This window comes from Thecamonas trahens (assembly GCF_000142905.1).
Source record: "Thecamonas trahens ATCC 50062 unplaced genomic scaffold supercont1.1, whole genome shotgun sequence".
Taxonomy (NCBI): domain Eukaryota; order Apusomonadida; family Apusomonadidae; genus Thecamonas; species Thecamonas trahens.
The window spans coordinates 203,282-216,233 of NW_013657679.1; the positions used below are offsets into that span (position 1 = coordinate 203,282).

Consider the following 12,952-nt stretch of genomic DNA (forward strand, 5'->3'; position numbering starts at 1 on the left):
AGCAGCCAAAACAAGGATCCCCCGACCCCCCACCCCCCTCCCCCCCTCCCACCCCGTGCTCTGGCAAATGCTCACATGACCAAGGACTGAGCTGAGCTTCCGGCAGTGCTCTGATGGCACGGTAAAACAAACAAGACGACGACGAGGCCGACAGCAACAGTCACGACCATGGGCTCGGAGTCGGTGTCCTGGATGCCCGCGATGGTACCACCGGACGGGCCGACGACGTGGAGCAGTACAGTATTCCCCAACTTGGCACCGGCAGGCGTGAGGCAGGCGCCTTGCCGGTTCTTGCGTACCCGGAGACCACTTACACTGGACAGGAACGACTTCCAGCCATATCGAGCAGCACAAACGTACAGGGGAGAGGAAGCAGCGCCCGTGTGCCACTCCTACTTCCACACACCGTCAATGGGAAGCGATGTCGTCACAGAGTTGGCAACGGCTGCCGACACGCCAACGCCCGCAGCGCCTACCACGGTGACCACCGTTCAGCGGAACTCTGTTGGCAAAGACGGAGACGATGGACGCGAGCTCGGCCGGGGGGAATAGACCGCGACGTCGAGTTGGCGTGGCGTTGTCCGTGGAGCCTCCCACGGGCTCGACCACATATGACAGAGAGTGGGTTCTGGACGAGCACGGCAATCGGGTCGAGTGCGCCCGTGCGCGAGTCGGCCCGGGGGGGGGGGGTGGGGGGCATTTTGGCAGACAATGATGCTGCTTGTTGGCCTTGGCCGGTTCGTGACACGGTTGGCCAAACACCTCGCTGGTCGTCGCTGCTGAGGTATGGGGAGCAAGAACTCGCGGCTCCTTCCGCATGACGAAGCTCTTTCACGGTGTACGTAGGCAAGGGTGGGGGGGGTGGAGTGGGTCGCGGGGTAGGGGGGTGGCGGGGGAGGGGGGGGAGGAGGGAGGGGGGGTGGCGACAGGCGGGAGAAATGGAACACGTCGGTGGGGGGAGAGGGGGGGGACGGAGAGTGCAACTTACACAGAGGAGCGGCAACAGTCTCAGCAGAGGACCTAGAGCGGCTGACGGGGGCGTTTTCGCGGGCAGGACCGCGCGGGACCAAGAACACACTCTCCAAGGCTGTGTTTCTCCGGTCTGTGCTGGCAGACGCGTTGCCAGGGACGCTGGGCGATGCGCTGTTCTACGTTTTTGCGACGGACAAGCACCACTCGGTGCTGTCGTACAAGGACTTTGTGGTGGCGATGGCGATTATGTTCCGGTCGTCGCCAAAGGAAAAGGCCAACCTGCTCTTCCGGGCGCTTGACATCGACGGCAAGGGCTTTGTGCTCCCTGTAGAGCTCAAGGCGCTGCTCTCCGTGACCGACGGCGAGGTGGTGGCCGACGACGTGGTGTCGCGGATTCGGACGAACAACATCGAGTACGAGGGCGAGACGGTGGCAGGAATCGACGGGCCAGGCTTTCTGGCATGGCTCAACGCGGACCGGTCGTCCAACTCGCTTGCGGCGTGGGTGCATACGGTGCAAGGCGCGGTGACGCCGTTTGCGCTCGAGCCTGCGGGCGCAGAGCAGCACGTGACACTGGCGCTCACGCTGGCGTCGATTACGTACTTTAGCGTGGCCGAGGTCAAGTCGCTGGAAAAGGCGTTCTACACCATGAAGCATCCGGGCAACGCCAATGCGCTCGAGGCCAAGACCTTTGGGGCGCTCCTCGCGCCACCGCTCACGAGCCAGGTGGCGATGCGGATCTTTGAGCGGTTCGACGACAACGGCGACGAGCTGGTCGACTTTCGCGAGCTGGTCTGTGGGCTCTCGCCGGTCTGCCGCGGACCGCGGCGGGCGCAGCTGCGGTTCTGCTTTGACCTCTACGACAGCGACGGGAGCGGGCGGCTCTCGGCGGTGCAGCTGGCGACGATGGTGAACGAGATGGCTGTGGCGGGCAAGACGCCAGCAAAGAGCGCGAGCGTGGGTGAAAACGCAAGCTCGTCGAGCTCGTCGAGCTCGTCAAGCTCGAGTAGCGACGACGGCGCCGCGGATGCAGGCAATGGGGTCGACTTTGAAGGGTTTGTGGCGCGCGGCGGGGTGCCTGGCCTTGACGAGTTTGTGCACACGCTGCGGCGAATTGCGCACGTATCGCTCGGGCTCAAGCCAGAGCATCTGGAGGACGAGGCCGCGTTCATCGACGCGGCGCTGAAGGAGGGCAAGGAAGCGTCGCGCAAGCGCGGCGTGGACGTGTTCCTCCTGCCGGCCGAGTGGTGGCGCGGGTGGCGGGCGAGCGTCGGGTTCCGCGGCGAGGCTGCGAACCGGCGAGCGATGCCTCCGTTTGACAACACGCCGCTCATTTCGAGCAAGTCGGGCTACCGGCGCGAGCTGCGGCACGAGCTGGTGCAGAACGAGGACTTTGTGGTTGTGCCGCAGAACGTGTACGCTGCGCTTGGGGCATGGTATCCTGGCTCTGGCCCGCAGCTCCCGCGGCCGCAGGTGATGGGCTCAGACCAGGTGCTCCGCGTGGAACTCTATCCGCTTGCGCTGCGTGTGATCAAGGCATGGCCCAAGAGCGGCGGCAAGAAGAAGGGCGAGGCTGGGATCCTTGTCTCGTGCCCGGCGTCGGAGAGCGTGGCATGGCTGACCAAAAAGGTATGCGCGGCGCGCGGGAGCCGGCTCGGCCCGCTCTCGCCGTCGCGGGTTCGGCTGTGGAACTGCGACTCGATTAAGAGCCCCAAGCTGCTGACGAACAAGAGCGCAAGCCTAGGCGAGGTCGGGCTCAAGCACGACTCTGTGGTGATGATGGAGGTGCAGACGGAGACCGGCGAGTGGCCGGAGGAGGCACACCTTGTGGCGCTGCTGGAGACGCGTCCGCGGGCGGAGAGCGAGGGTGCGGCAGGCGGAGCCGGGGCCGGCGGAGACGAGGGCGAGTCCGGAGCGAGTAGCGGGCCGGTGGAGCCAGTGGTCCCGCCGGGGCTGGTCGGGCTCAACAACCTTGGCAACACATGCTTTATGAACTCTGCGCTGCAGTGCTTGGCGCACACCGGTCCGCTTACGGAGTTTGTCCTCAAGGACTACTACCTGTCCGAGATCAACACCACGAACCCGCTCGGGTACAAGGGCCTCATTGCCAAGCGGTACGGGGAGGTGGTCAAAATGCTCTGGTCTGGCGCCGTGGCCGCCTTTCCACCGCACAAGTTCCGAACGACGATCGGCAAGTTCAACCCTGCTTTTGCGACGTTTCAGCAGCAGGACTCGCAGGAGTTTCTGGCGTACCTCCTCGATGGACTGCATGAGGATATGAACCGGATTATGGACAAGCCGTACACCGAGCTGCCGGACTCTGACGGTCGGCCGGACGCGGAAGTTGCGGGCGAGTCGTGGGAGAACTATCAGCTCCGCAACGACTCGATCATTGTGGATCTCTTTGCTGGGCTCACCAAGTCGCGACTCGAGTGCCCGGTGTGCCAGTTTGAGTCTGTGCGGTTCGACCCGTACCTCTCGCTCTCACTCCCGCTTCCTGTGGACGACTTTACGTACGTGCCGATCATTGTGATTTGGCGCGACGGGACGCGGATTCCGACACGTTTCGACGTGCGGATGGATCCAGAAGCGCGAGTGGGCGCGCTCAAGCGCAAGCTGGCGCGAATGGCCCGGCTTCCGATCGAAGGCCTCGTGCTGGCGGTGGTCTCGGGCTCGGTGGTGATGGAGTTTGTGCGCGACGACGCGCCGCTCTCGCGGGTCGGGCTGTCAGTGTATGGGTTTGAGATTCTTGCGCCCGAGGGGGCGCTGCCACCGGCCGAGAGTGATGATGAGGCGGAGCCAGCGTCCGAGTCGGAGTCGGCCCCGGCAGAGGCGGCCCCAACGGCAGAGGTGGAGCCGGAATCGGGATCCGCGTCGGAATCCGCGTCGGAATCCGCGTCGACGAGCACATCTGCATCTGGATCCGACGCCAAGGGCAAGGGAGCAGCCGAGACGATACCCGAGACGACACCCGAGACTGCGGTCGAGGCTGTGGTAAGTCCAACACCGCGGTCGGCGCTGGACATCGGCTCGGTGTTTGTCATCCACCGCAAGCTTCTCAAGCAAGAGGTGTACTTTGTCAATCCGTACAAAGTGCACGTGTTCGGGCGGCCGATTCTGATCACGTACGACCCAAGCGCGCCGATGAGCGCAAGCGAGTTCTACGCCGAGATCTGGCGGCAGAGCAAGCGGTTCTTCCAGCTCGAGGAGCCGCCGCGGCTTGACAAGCTTGTGCGTGGGCGCGGAAGGGAGAACCAGAACGGAACGAGCTCATCAGGCTCGGACTCCGAGTCGGGCTCGGGATCGGAGACTAGCTCGGACTCGCCGCGGTTCCCGTTTGTCCTCCGAAAGGTCAACAAGTACGGAACACAGTGCGCGGTGTGCCCGTGGTATGCGTTCTGTCTCGGGTGCCCGATTGCAGACGACGAGTCTGTGCTCGATGCCGGCCCAGGAAGCGTGGCGATCGACTGGGATCTCGGCGTGGTGGCGATGTACTACTCGTGGCGAGCGGAGCGTGCAGGTGAGGACGACGCGTCTGTGGCGCGGGCGCGCGAGGAGGAGGAAAAGCCAGTCTCGCTCGATGACTGCTTTGGATGGTTCACCAAAGCGGAGCAAATGGACGAGGAGGACGCATGGTACTGCAAGGACTGCGGTGAGCTGCAGCGGGCGCACAAGAAGATGGATTTGTGGACGACACCGACCGTACTCATTGTACACCTCAAGCGGTTCCAGCTCCATCGCGGGCGTTGGTCAAGTCGCGCAAGATCGTCGACTTTCCGGTCACCGGCTTCCAGCCGGGGCAGTATATTGTCAACGACGAGGTCGAAGCGCCGATTTACGATCTATACGCGGTGACAAACCACTACGGCTCGCTCGGCGGCGGGCACTATGTGGCAATGGCAACCGGAGCTGATGGGCAGTGGTACTGCTTCAACGATTCGTCGTGCGACAAGGTAAGCGGCGACGACGAGCTCAAAAGCTCGGCGGCGTACGTCCTCTTCTACAAGCTTCGCGGCGCAGCCGGATTTGAGATCGACGAGTCGATTGAGCGTGTAGCGGTCGAAGTGCCGTCAGACGACGAAGACGGGGAGGGTGGAAAGTGTGTGCTGCTGTAGTTGCCGCCACTAAAGGTTGTACATGATGTTGCCAGCTGTGGAAGGAAGGTCTGCAACTGCGCCGCGCACCACTCCACTCGCTCCGAGCAGAGGCCACATCGCGAGGTGCCATGGTACGCCCCTCTCCCCCCCCCCTCCCCTCCCACCCTCCCTCCCTGCCCGCCCACTCCACACACATACACACGTGCAGGCACGCCCTTGTTCCTCTGCTTCTTCTCATCACCCTCGCTGACACTCACCCACACATGCTCGCCGAATCCCCGACCCACGCGCTGCAGGAGGGCCTGACCGAGGAACAGGTTGAGGAGCTCCGCGACGGATTCAACTCGGTCGATGCGGATGGTGGTGGGACGCTGACTGTTGATGAGGTGCACAAGTTTCTGCATCAGCTCGGCCATGCTTGTACCATGGACGAAGTGACCACCATGATCAAGGAAGTCGACGCCGATGGCAATGGAGAGATCGACTTTGACGAGTTCTGCGTCCTCATGGCCAACTCGATGAAAGACGCCGATCCCAACGAGGAGCTCCGCTGGGCCTTTTCGCTCTTTGACACGTCAAAGACGGGCACCATCTCGGTCGACGAGCTCATCGACACGTTTATGGCTGAGCTCGGCGAGTCGCTCGCCACCGACGAGGCCAAGGAGATGCTCGCTGCTGCGGACTTTGACGGTGACGGCCAAGTTAATGTCGATGACTTTGTCAAGCTGGTCTCGTTGTGAGTTTCCCTGCCTGCACGCCTCGGCAGCGGTCGTTGATGAGCATCGCAGCAAGGTACAACTGTATGTTGGCGAAGCTGGTTGCGCACCAACCAGTGTACATTGAACCCCCCCCCCCCCACCCACCACCCACCCCACCCCACCCCCAATCTTCCGATCTGATGTCCCACCCCTCCCCCTTGTCCCAACCCACGTCGGCCACCGTGCGCCGCGCCGTGACAGCCGCCACCACCTCACCACAGGCCACCACCACCACCACCACCGCCACCACCACCACCACCACCACCAACCACCACCACCAACTACCACCAACTACCACCCCATGTCTGCGTTTCCCATCGGCTCTCGAGTCACCTGCAAAGGCCATACTGGGACAGTCCGCTTCCACGGCCCAGCCTCCTTTGTCCGCAACAAGGTCGTGGTTGGCATTGCCTACGACGAGCCTGTAAGCAGAACAGCACCCTGTCCCCCTCCCCCCCCCCCTCCCCTCCCCCCTCCCCCCTCATCCCCCTCATTCCCCCTCATCGTCCCCTCTCATCCCTCACCCCCCCCCCCCCCTTGACAGATCGGCAAGAACGACGGTGAGGTCTGCGGAACACGCTACTTTACATGCAAGCCCAACCATGGCGTGTTTGCCAAGCCAAAGTATGTCTCGCTCCTCGTCGAGGAAGAGGAAGAGGAGGCAGCCGAGTCGGTGCCATCGCCAGATACGGTGGTAGCCTCCGAGTCGCAATCGAGTCGCCCGCCGACAACACAGATCGAAGCCGCTCGTGCAGAGCTGGAGGCGCTTACAGCATCGGTGGCAAAGGCTGATGCAGAGTTTAAGGCGCTGCGGCAGGCCGCTCGCGACGCTGTGGCAGCCAAGAACGATCCGCGGGCAGAGGCACTGACTGCAGAAGCGAACGCACTGCGCGACGCTGTGATGGCCGACAAGGCCAAAGTCAAGAAGGTGACGGCTGCGCTCGATGTCGCGCTCTCGGAGCTTGCGGCACTCGAGACCAAGCAGACCAAGCTCGAGGCCGAGCTGGAGGCGCGTCGCACCGCCGCCGCTGCTTTGGCTGCTGGCAAGACAACGAGCATGGACCGAGATGACAGCGGCGAGGTAGAGCCAATGGCAGCTGGAGGAGGAGAAGCAGCAACGGCGGAAGCGTCACCTGTGAGCACATCGGCAGCGCCGCCACCGCCGCCGCCACCGCCGCCACCACCCCCGCCGCCGGCGCCGTCATCGTCGGCGTCCAAGTACGACTTTCTCGAGTCGGACTCTGACGATGAGGCTGATCCTTGGAAGGCGTGGCCGGCGCACTTTCGAGGCGCAGGGGTGAAAGAGGGCGTCGAGGTGTGGCGGATCGAGGCGATGACGCCTGTCAAGCAGCCGCTGGACGAGGTGGGCAAGTTCTACGTCGGCGACTCGTACATTGTGCTGGCGGTGAGTGCCGCCGGCGACCGACTCAGTAAGTCGGTCTACTTTTGGGTCGGCGCTGAGTCGACCCGCGACGAGTACACGACGGCATGCTTCCAGGCCGCGGCGCTGGCGAAGCTGTGCGGGACGTCAGCAGTGCGCGAGGACCAGGACGACGAGAGCGATGAGTTCAAGAAGGTGTTTTGGTTCGGCATGACCCTGCTCGAGGGCGGAGTGGAGGGCGGGCTCAAGCATGTGGCACAGGGCGTGGTGCCAATGCTCTACCAGATCAAGGGCGTCCGGCACATCCGCATCTACAGGGTGGCGCCGTCGTATGCCTCGCTCCACCACGGTGAAGTCTTTGTGCTCGACTGCTCAGACGTCATGTACCAGTGGAACGGAAGCGAGTCGTCGATGAAGGAAAAGGCCAAGGCGCTCGACTTTACCACCAAGGTCAAGCAGGAGCGCGGCCGGCTCAGCATCTTGGTGGCCGACGAGCGGACAGATGACGCGGCCGACTTTGAGCCGTTCTGGCGGACGCTGGGGTGGGATCCGGCAGCTTCTGCAACGCCGACACCGCAGATTCCGCGCGGTGACGACGACGGAGATGTTGCCGACGACGAGGCCTACGAGGCGGCGCTCCACAACGCGACCGAGCTGTACGAGGTGTCTGACGCCGCCGGCCAGCTTCAGGTACTCAAACTCACCGAGCGCCCGCTCTCCAAGGCCATGCTGGTCACCGACGACGTGTACATTCTCGACTCGGTCAACGATGTGTTTGTGTGGATCGGCAAGGGTGCAAACGAGATCGAGAAAGAGGCCGGGCTCAGGGTCGGCGAGCACTTTTTCGAGTCTGCGGAGCGGTCGTCGTTTGCGTCTATCACGCGAGTTGTGGAGGGAGCGGAGACGTATCTGTTCAAAGAGTACTTTAACGATTGGCACACCCCGATGCTTAACCGCGAGGCGTCTGACGGCGCCATTGTGTCGTTCAACGCTCCGCACTCACGGGTGGCCAAGGTCGACGCTGTTCCGATCGACTACGCGCGGCTCCACACGCACGCGGAAGCGGTGCACGGAGCAACAGTGGCCTCGCTCGGCGACGCTGGCGGCTCCAAGAAGGTCATGGTCTTCGAGTCGCCGTCGATGATCTACACGCTTCCGCGGCACCATCATGGACACTTTTTTGCAGCTGACGCAGTGGTGGTCATCTACACTTACCAAACCGAGGCTGCCAACGGGCTCCCGTCGCAGACACGGTTCCGCATCTACTTTTGGGCCGGGCGGCTGGCCTCATCGCGGATCTTTCTCGAGTACGAGCTCTCGCTCGGGCGTGAGCTCAAGTCCAAGTTCTCGGCGCACGGCATGGACGTCACGGTGGTTCAGCAGTCGATGTACAAAGAGTGCCCTCACTTTCACTCGCTCTTTCCGGACGGCATGGTGGTGCACACCGGGCACGGGCGTGACGTCTTGCCCATCGACGCATGCATGGTGTTCAACTACGGCGACGCGCACCCGGAGCTCGAGGCGCTCGCACCGGACGACGTGTTCAACGCCGAAACGCTCGCCGCCAACAAGCTCGCCACCCGGCTTTACCACGTGCGGTCCGAGCTGGCAGCCGGCGACAAAGTACACCTGGTGGCGTACGAGGTGAAGGCACGCTCGGCGTCGCTCAACTCGGGCGACGCGTTTGTGTGCTACGACGTGGGCGCCGGAGTCATCTACGTCTGGCTCGGAGCCGGAGTCAACCGGGTCGAGGTCGACCTCGCGTCGTCCGTGGCACGGCGGCTCCGGCGGCTGGTCACAGGCTCGCTCTTCTACCCGTCCAACTCGTCGTACTCGGGCGACGACGGCGAGGCTGACGAGGACGAGGACGCGATCGTCACCATTCCCGAGGGCTACGAGCCGGAGGCGTTCTGGGCCGCGCTCGGCGGCAAGTCTCCGTACGCCTCGTTCCCGCTCCTCCGTGATGCGGGGCTGGAAGTCTATCTCTACGAGGCATCGTTTGCATCGGGCTTTCTCACCATCACCGAGCTGAGCAACTTCTGCCAGTATGATCTCTCCGACCGTGCCTTCTACATCCTTGACGCTCAGTACGAGGTTCACCTTCGAATCCCGCCCTGCGCCGACGACTCCAAGTCTGCCAAGGTCCGAACGTTTGTGGACGAGTACATCGCGACGACGCCAGCCGGTGCGCGCCCTGGCCTTGCGGCCGGCAACCTGCCTACCGTCCACGAGTGCGTTGCCGGCGCCGAGCCGCTCAGCTTCACCTGCCACTTTCAAGGTTGGTCGGCTGCCGAGTGCTCAGCACGGTTCTGCGACCCGCGCAAGAAGGTGGCGGAAGCGTGCGCGTCGGCGCGCAAGTCGCTCGCGCGGCGGCTGCGCGATGCCTGTCGCGCGCGAACGTGTTCGTTCTCTGTCACCGGCCGCGATGCGGTGGAGCAGGGAGTGTACCACTGCCGCTCGTGCTCCACGCCCGACGCCCCGTTTCTGGTCTGCTCGGTCTGCGCGGCGTCATGCCACCGGTCGCACGATCTTGCCTCCCGCATGCCAGGCCTTGCCTACTGTGCGTGTGGAGATTCTGGATCATGTAGCGCCCTGGAGGCGGCGAGTGACTCTTAGTCTGGACCCCCTGTCATTGTCTGTACATATCTTCTTTATGTGAAACCGAGTGTGTGTTCAACTCGCGTGATAGTGGGCGACCGGCTGAGCTGGTTTGTGAGTGGTGCTCGCGCAACGATCGCAGAATCTGAGGCCTGCGGTTGGCCTCTGGGCGCCATGCTCGAGGCCAGGAGGGCGTGGAGCCATAGAGCGATAGAGTAGCAGGATATGTCTCTGCAAAGGCATAGATCACAAACGTCTATGGTGCCGTGTGTGTAGATGGCGGCGGCAGACGGCACGCAGTGCCTACAGAAGTTGCCTGCAGTGGTAAGAAATCAGAGCAAGTTCGAGCTAGCTACTACACACGCGCGCGAAAAGTAGCAAGCCGATCGAGAAGCGAGCTGGGCACTACACGTGCATGTCGTCCATAAGTCCAATAGCCGAGCGTATCAGCGTCAGCAGGTCGACAACCATCGCAGCGCCATGGCTGGATGCTTGTGCCGTGACGATGCGCCAAAACCGGCCGGCAGCTCAACCAGAGCGAGACGGCCGTTCCCAACCACGCCAAGCCGCCCAGGTCCAGCCACCACACCTCTGACACCAAACCAATCATGCTGAGACCATTCTGGCGGAGCGCGTTTGCTGTCCAGGCTGTACTCTTTGCGCCGCTTGCGCTGCTGCTGGTCAACCCCGAGTGGGTGTTCCCGGTCACTGGCTGGTTCTTCACCGACGAGACACTCGGCCGATTGGTGGGCGGACTGGCTCTGTTTGTTGTGGTCGGATGCGCTCTCGCTGCCCGTGAGCTGTACTACCCGCGCGTTGAAGTTGTTGCTCTTGCCAACCTCGCAGCCTCACTCATGGGCGCCATTGCTATTGGTGTCGACGTCTCTACAGCCGAGCACCCCACACATGATGCCAAGCACCACGTCCTCCTCCTCGCCCTCTCCGGCCTCTCTCTCATGTGGTTTGCCATCGTCTGGATCTACGCCGGCGATGTGTCGGTGCCTGCAAAGAAGCACGAGTAGACGCCTACTCTTGCACCACTCACCCTCTCTCTCGCCGCCTCGCACGACCCACGCCCGCCATCGGCCGCAAGCGCCCAAACGCGCCATCGGCCGCACGCGCCCACACCCGCCATCGGCCGCACGCGCCCACATCCACCATCGGTCACACTGACCCTCACTAGGCGATCAAGCTGGACTGGTATCGAGCTATCAAGCGCATCATCAGGGGTCTTTTCGCCGCTTCTCCGCCCCATCCCGCCCGTTGCTTGCCCTCGGCTGATGCCGGCCTCTACAGAACACACATCGTTTCATGCTTTAGATCTCGGACTCCACTGCCATCTCACCGCCATCCCAACCTCTCTCGGTCACACCACACCACCTACCAGCCCCATTCCTATGAAATCAAGCATCAAGCCAAACGCCGTTCCTCCACCGACATGGGCATCGGTTGGAGTGGTTGATCACTTTGCCCGTCTCCCCTCCCCTCCCCTCCCCCCGTCCCAACCACAACCACAACCACAAACTACAAACCACCTCAGCACCACCTCTCTCACACCCTTACCATGTTCCGCCTCGCTACCACCGCCGTGACCCCCCTTGCCCGGCGCACCCTCTCCACCACTGCTGGTGCCCGTACGTGCCCTGCACCCCCCCCCTCCCCCCTCCTCCCGTCCCCTCTCCCTCTCCCCCTGCCCATGCCCCACACTCACAACACTGCAGTCACCGAGTACAAGTTCACCAAGGACCACCTCTACGTGGCACACACCCCGGGCTCGACAGTGGCCAAGGTTGGCCTTGCTCCCGCGGGTGCCATCGCTCACGGTCCTGTGGCTTACGTCGCCCTCCCGGACCCCGAGTCGCAGGTCGAGGCGGGTGAGTCGGTCGTCTCGCTCGAGTGCTCGCTCTCGGCCAACGAGAAGGTCGCCTCGCCGGTCTCTGGCCACGTCCTTGCTCCAAACTACTCGCTGTTTGAGAACCCGTCGCTTGTCAACGACGATCCGCTCGACGCTGGCCACTTTGTCGAGCTCCGCATGACCGAGCCGACCCAGCTCGACTCGCTCCTCGATGCCGCAGAGTACGAGGCCTACCTCGCCCAGCAGAGCTGATTCCCTCCGCTCTCTTTCCCTCTCCCTCTCCCTCTCTCCCTCCCTTACCTCGCGGTCGGATCATCCCATGTGACAATGAACGCAGCCTCGGCCCGCGAGCACACCTTTGCTCATAGGTCTGTTGGCTAGCTCGGAACCACCACCCGCAGACTGGACAAGCCGTCAGCATCACTGTCCTCTTCAGCTCCTCGAGCAGCGCCTGTGGCATCGCCGGCATTCGATGCGGTGAGCAGGTTGCGCGACGAGAGGCGCGAGAAGCCCGAAGAGTTGCCGCGGCGCAGCCGCTTCGGCCGCTTTGATGAGGCCCCCACCCCCGCCCGGTTACCAGTGAGCGAGCCCGTGAGGACAAATGAGCGGAACTCGTCGAACGAGAGCTCCGGTGCGGTGGAGAACTGGATGAGGTCCGAGACGTTGAGGGCGAGATCATACCGCTTACATGCGCGCAGCAGGCCATCCACAGAAATCTTGTCGCCAGAGCCGGCCACGGCCGCCGCCGACGGCGTGGGCATCCCCACTTGGGCCGCCGCCTCGGTCACCGCCTGATCGTCTGCAGGCAGAAAGGCCTCGAATGCGGCCGGCGAATCCAGAGAGGCCGGCGCGTGGCGGGTGCCCTCGACGTCGACAAACGAGCCGCCGAGCGCGGCCCAGGCGGCGTCAAAGTCTGCGCTCTCTTCAACCCGGGCGCGCACATGGTCGTCAACAGCCTTGAGCACCGCAGGGAAGGCAATTCGCCCACGACCATCCTTCTCCACCGACGCCAGCAGCTCGTACATGTCATAGTCGGAGAGCTCCCACGGCATGGTCTCCACAAGATCCTTAAATGCCCACACATCGATGAGCCCTGTCTGCCTCGGGTCGGCTTCTGCAAAGGCACGGTGGACATGCTCAATATCGTCCGGCGTCAGCAGTGCCTTTTCCATCGCAGCCTCTTGTTACAACCGTTCTCGCCACCGGCACTCGCCTCCAGTCGCGTGTGGCCGTCGCCTCAACCGCGCCGAACCGTCGCCGCCCCACCCGGCGGAACACAGGCCTGCCACTC

General features: G+C 63.4%; 6 protein-coding genes across 6 annotated transcripts; 5 read left to right on the forward strand and 1 right to left on the reverse strand.

Moving 5' to 3' along the window:
- Positions 1-761: 761 nt before the first annotated feature.
- On the forward strand, positions 762-5,117 carry AMSG_00094 (ubiquitin carboxyl-terminal hydrolase). The gene is made up of 2 exons (XM_013907504.1): positions 762-838; positions 1,007-5,117. Exons 1-2 carry the CDS (start codon positions 787-789, stop codon positions 4,825-4,827), a joined length of 3,873 nt encoding a protein of 1,290 aa, XP_013762958.1. The 5' UTR covers positions 762-786; the 3' UTR covers positions 4,828-5,117.
- Positions 5,118-5,157: 40 nt separating this feature from the next.
- AMSG_00095 (calmodulin) lies at positions 5,158-5,928 on the forward strand. The gene is made up of 2 exons (XM_013907505.1): positions 5,158-5,200; positions 5,366-5,928. The coding sequence occupies exons 1-2, from the start codon at positions 5,198-5,200 to the stop codon at positions 5,807-5,809; spliced, it is 447 nt and encodes a 148-aa protein (XP_013762959.1). The 5' UTR covers positions 5,158-5,197; the 3' UTR covers positions 5,810-5,928.
- A 200-nt stretch (positions 5,929-6,128) lies between these two features.
- On the forward strand, positions 6,129-9,879 carry AMSG_00096 (advillin; the record flags this gene model as incomplete). Its single annotated transcript, XM_013907506.1, has 2 exons — positions 6,129-6,251; positions 6,372-9,879. 2 exons carry the CDS (start codon positions 6,129-6,131, stop codon positions 9,822-9,824), a joined length of 3,576 nt encoding a protein of 1,191 aa, XP_013762960.1. The 3' UTR covers positions 9,825-9,879.
- Positions 9,880-10,404: 525 nt separating this feature from the next.
- AMSG_00097 (uncharacterized protein) lies at positions 10,405-10,828 on the forward strand (the record flags this gene model as incomplete). Its single annotated transcript, XM_013907507.1, has 1 exon — positions 10,405-10,828. Exon 1 carries the CDS (start codon positions 10,415-10,417, stop codon positions 10,826-10,828), a length of 414 nt encoding a protein of 137 aa, XP_013762961.1. The 5' UTR covers positions 10,405-10,414.
- A 522-nt stretch (positions 10,829-11,350) lies between these two features.
- On the forward strand, positions 11,351-12,055 carry AMSG_00098 (glycine cleavage system H protein). The gene is made up of 2 exons (XM_013907508.1): positions 11,351-11,440; positions 11,528-12,055. The coding sequence occupies exons 1-2, from the start codon at positions 11,371-11,373 to the stop codon at positions 11,911-11,913; spliced, it is 456 nt and encodes a 151-aa protein (XP_013762962.1). The 5' UTR covers positions 11,351-11,370; the 3' UTR covers positions 11,914-12,055.
- AMSG_00099 (uncharacterized protein) lies at positions 11,876-12,879 on the reverse strand. Its single transcript, XM_013907509.1, has one exon. It carries the CDS (start codon positions 12,831-12,833, stop codon positions 12,039-12,041), a length of 795 nt encoding a protein of 264 aa, XP_013762963.1. The 5' UTR covers positions 12,834-12,879; the 3' UTR covers positions 11,876-12,038.
- Between the last annotated feature and the right edge of the window lie 73 nt (positions 12,880-12,952).

Coding starts and splice junctions, on each gene's coding strand:
- AMSG_00094 (XM_013907504.1), top strand. CDS start 787: ATGGGGAGCAAGAACTCGCGGCTCCTTCCGCATGACGAAGCTCTTTCA. Junction 839..1,006: donor TGACGAAGCTCTTTCACGGT/GTACGTAGGCAA, acceptor GAGCGGCAACAG/TCTCAGCAGAGGACCTAGAG.
- AMSG_00098 (XM_013907508.1), top strand. CDS start 11,371: ATGTTCCGCCTCGCTACCACCGCCGTGACCCCCCTTGCCCGGCGCACC. Junction 11,441..11,527: donor CTCCACCACTGCTGGTGCCC/GTACGTGCCCTG, acceptor ACAACACTGCAG/TCACCGAGTACAAGTTCACC.
- AMSG_00099 (XM_013907509.1), bottom strand. CDS start 12,833: ATGGAAAAGGCACTGCTGACGCCGGACGATATTGAGCATGTCCACCGT.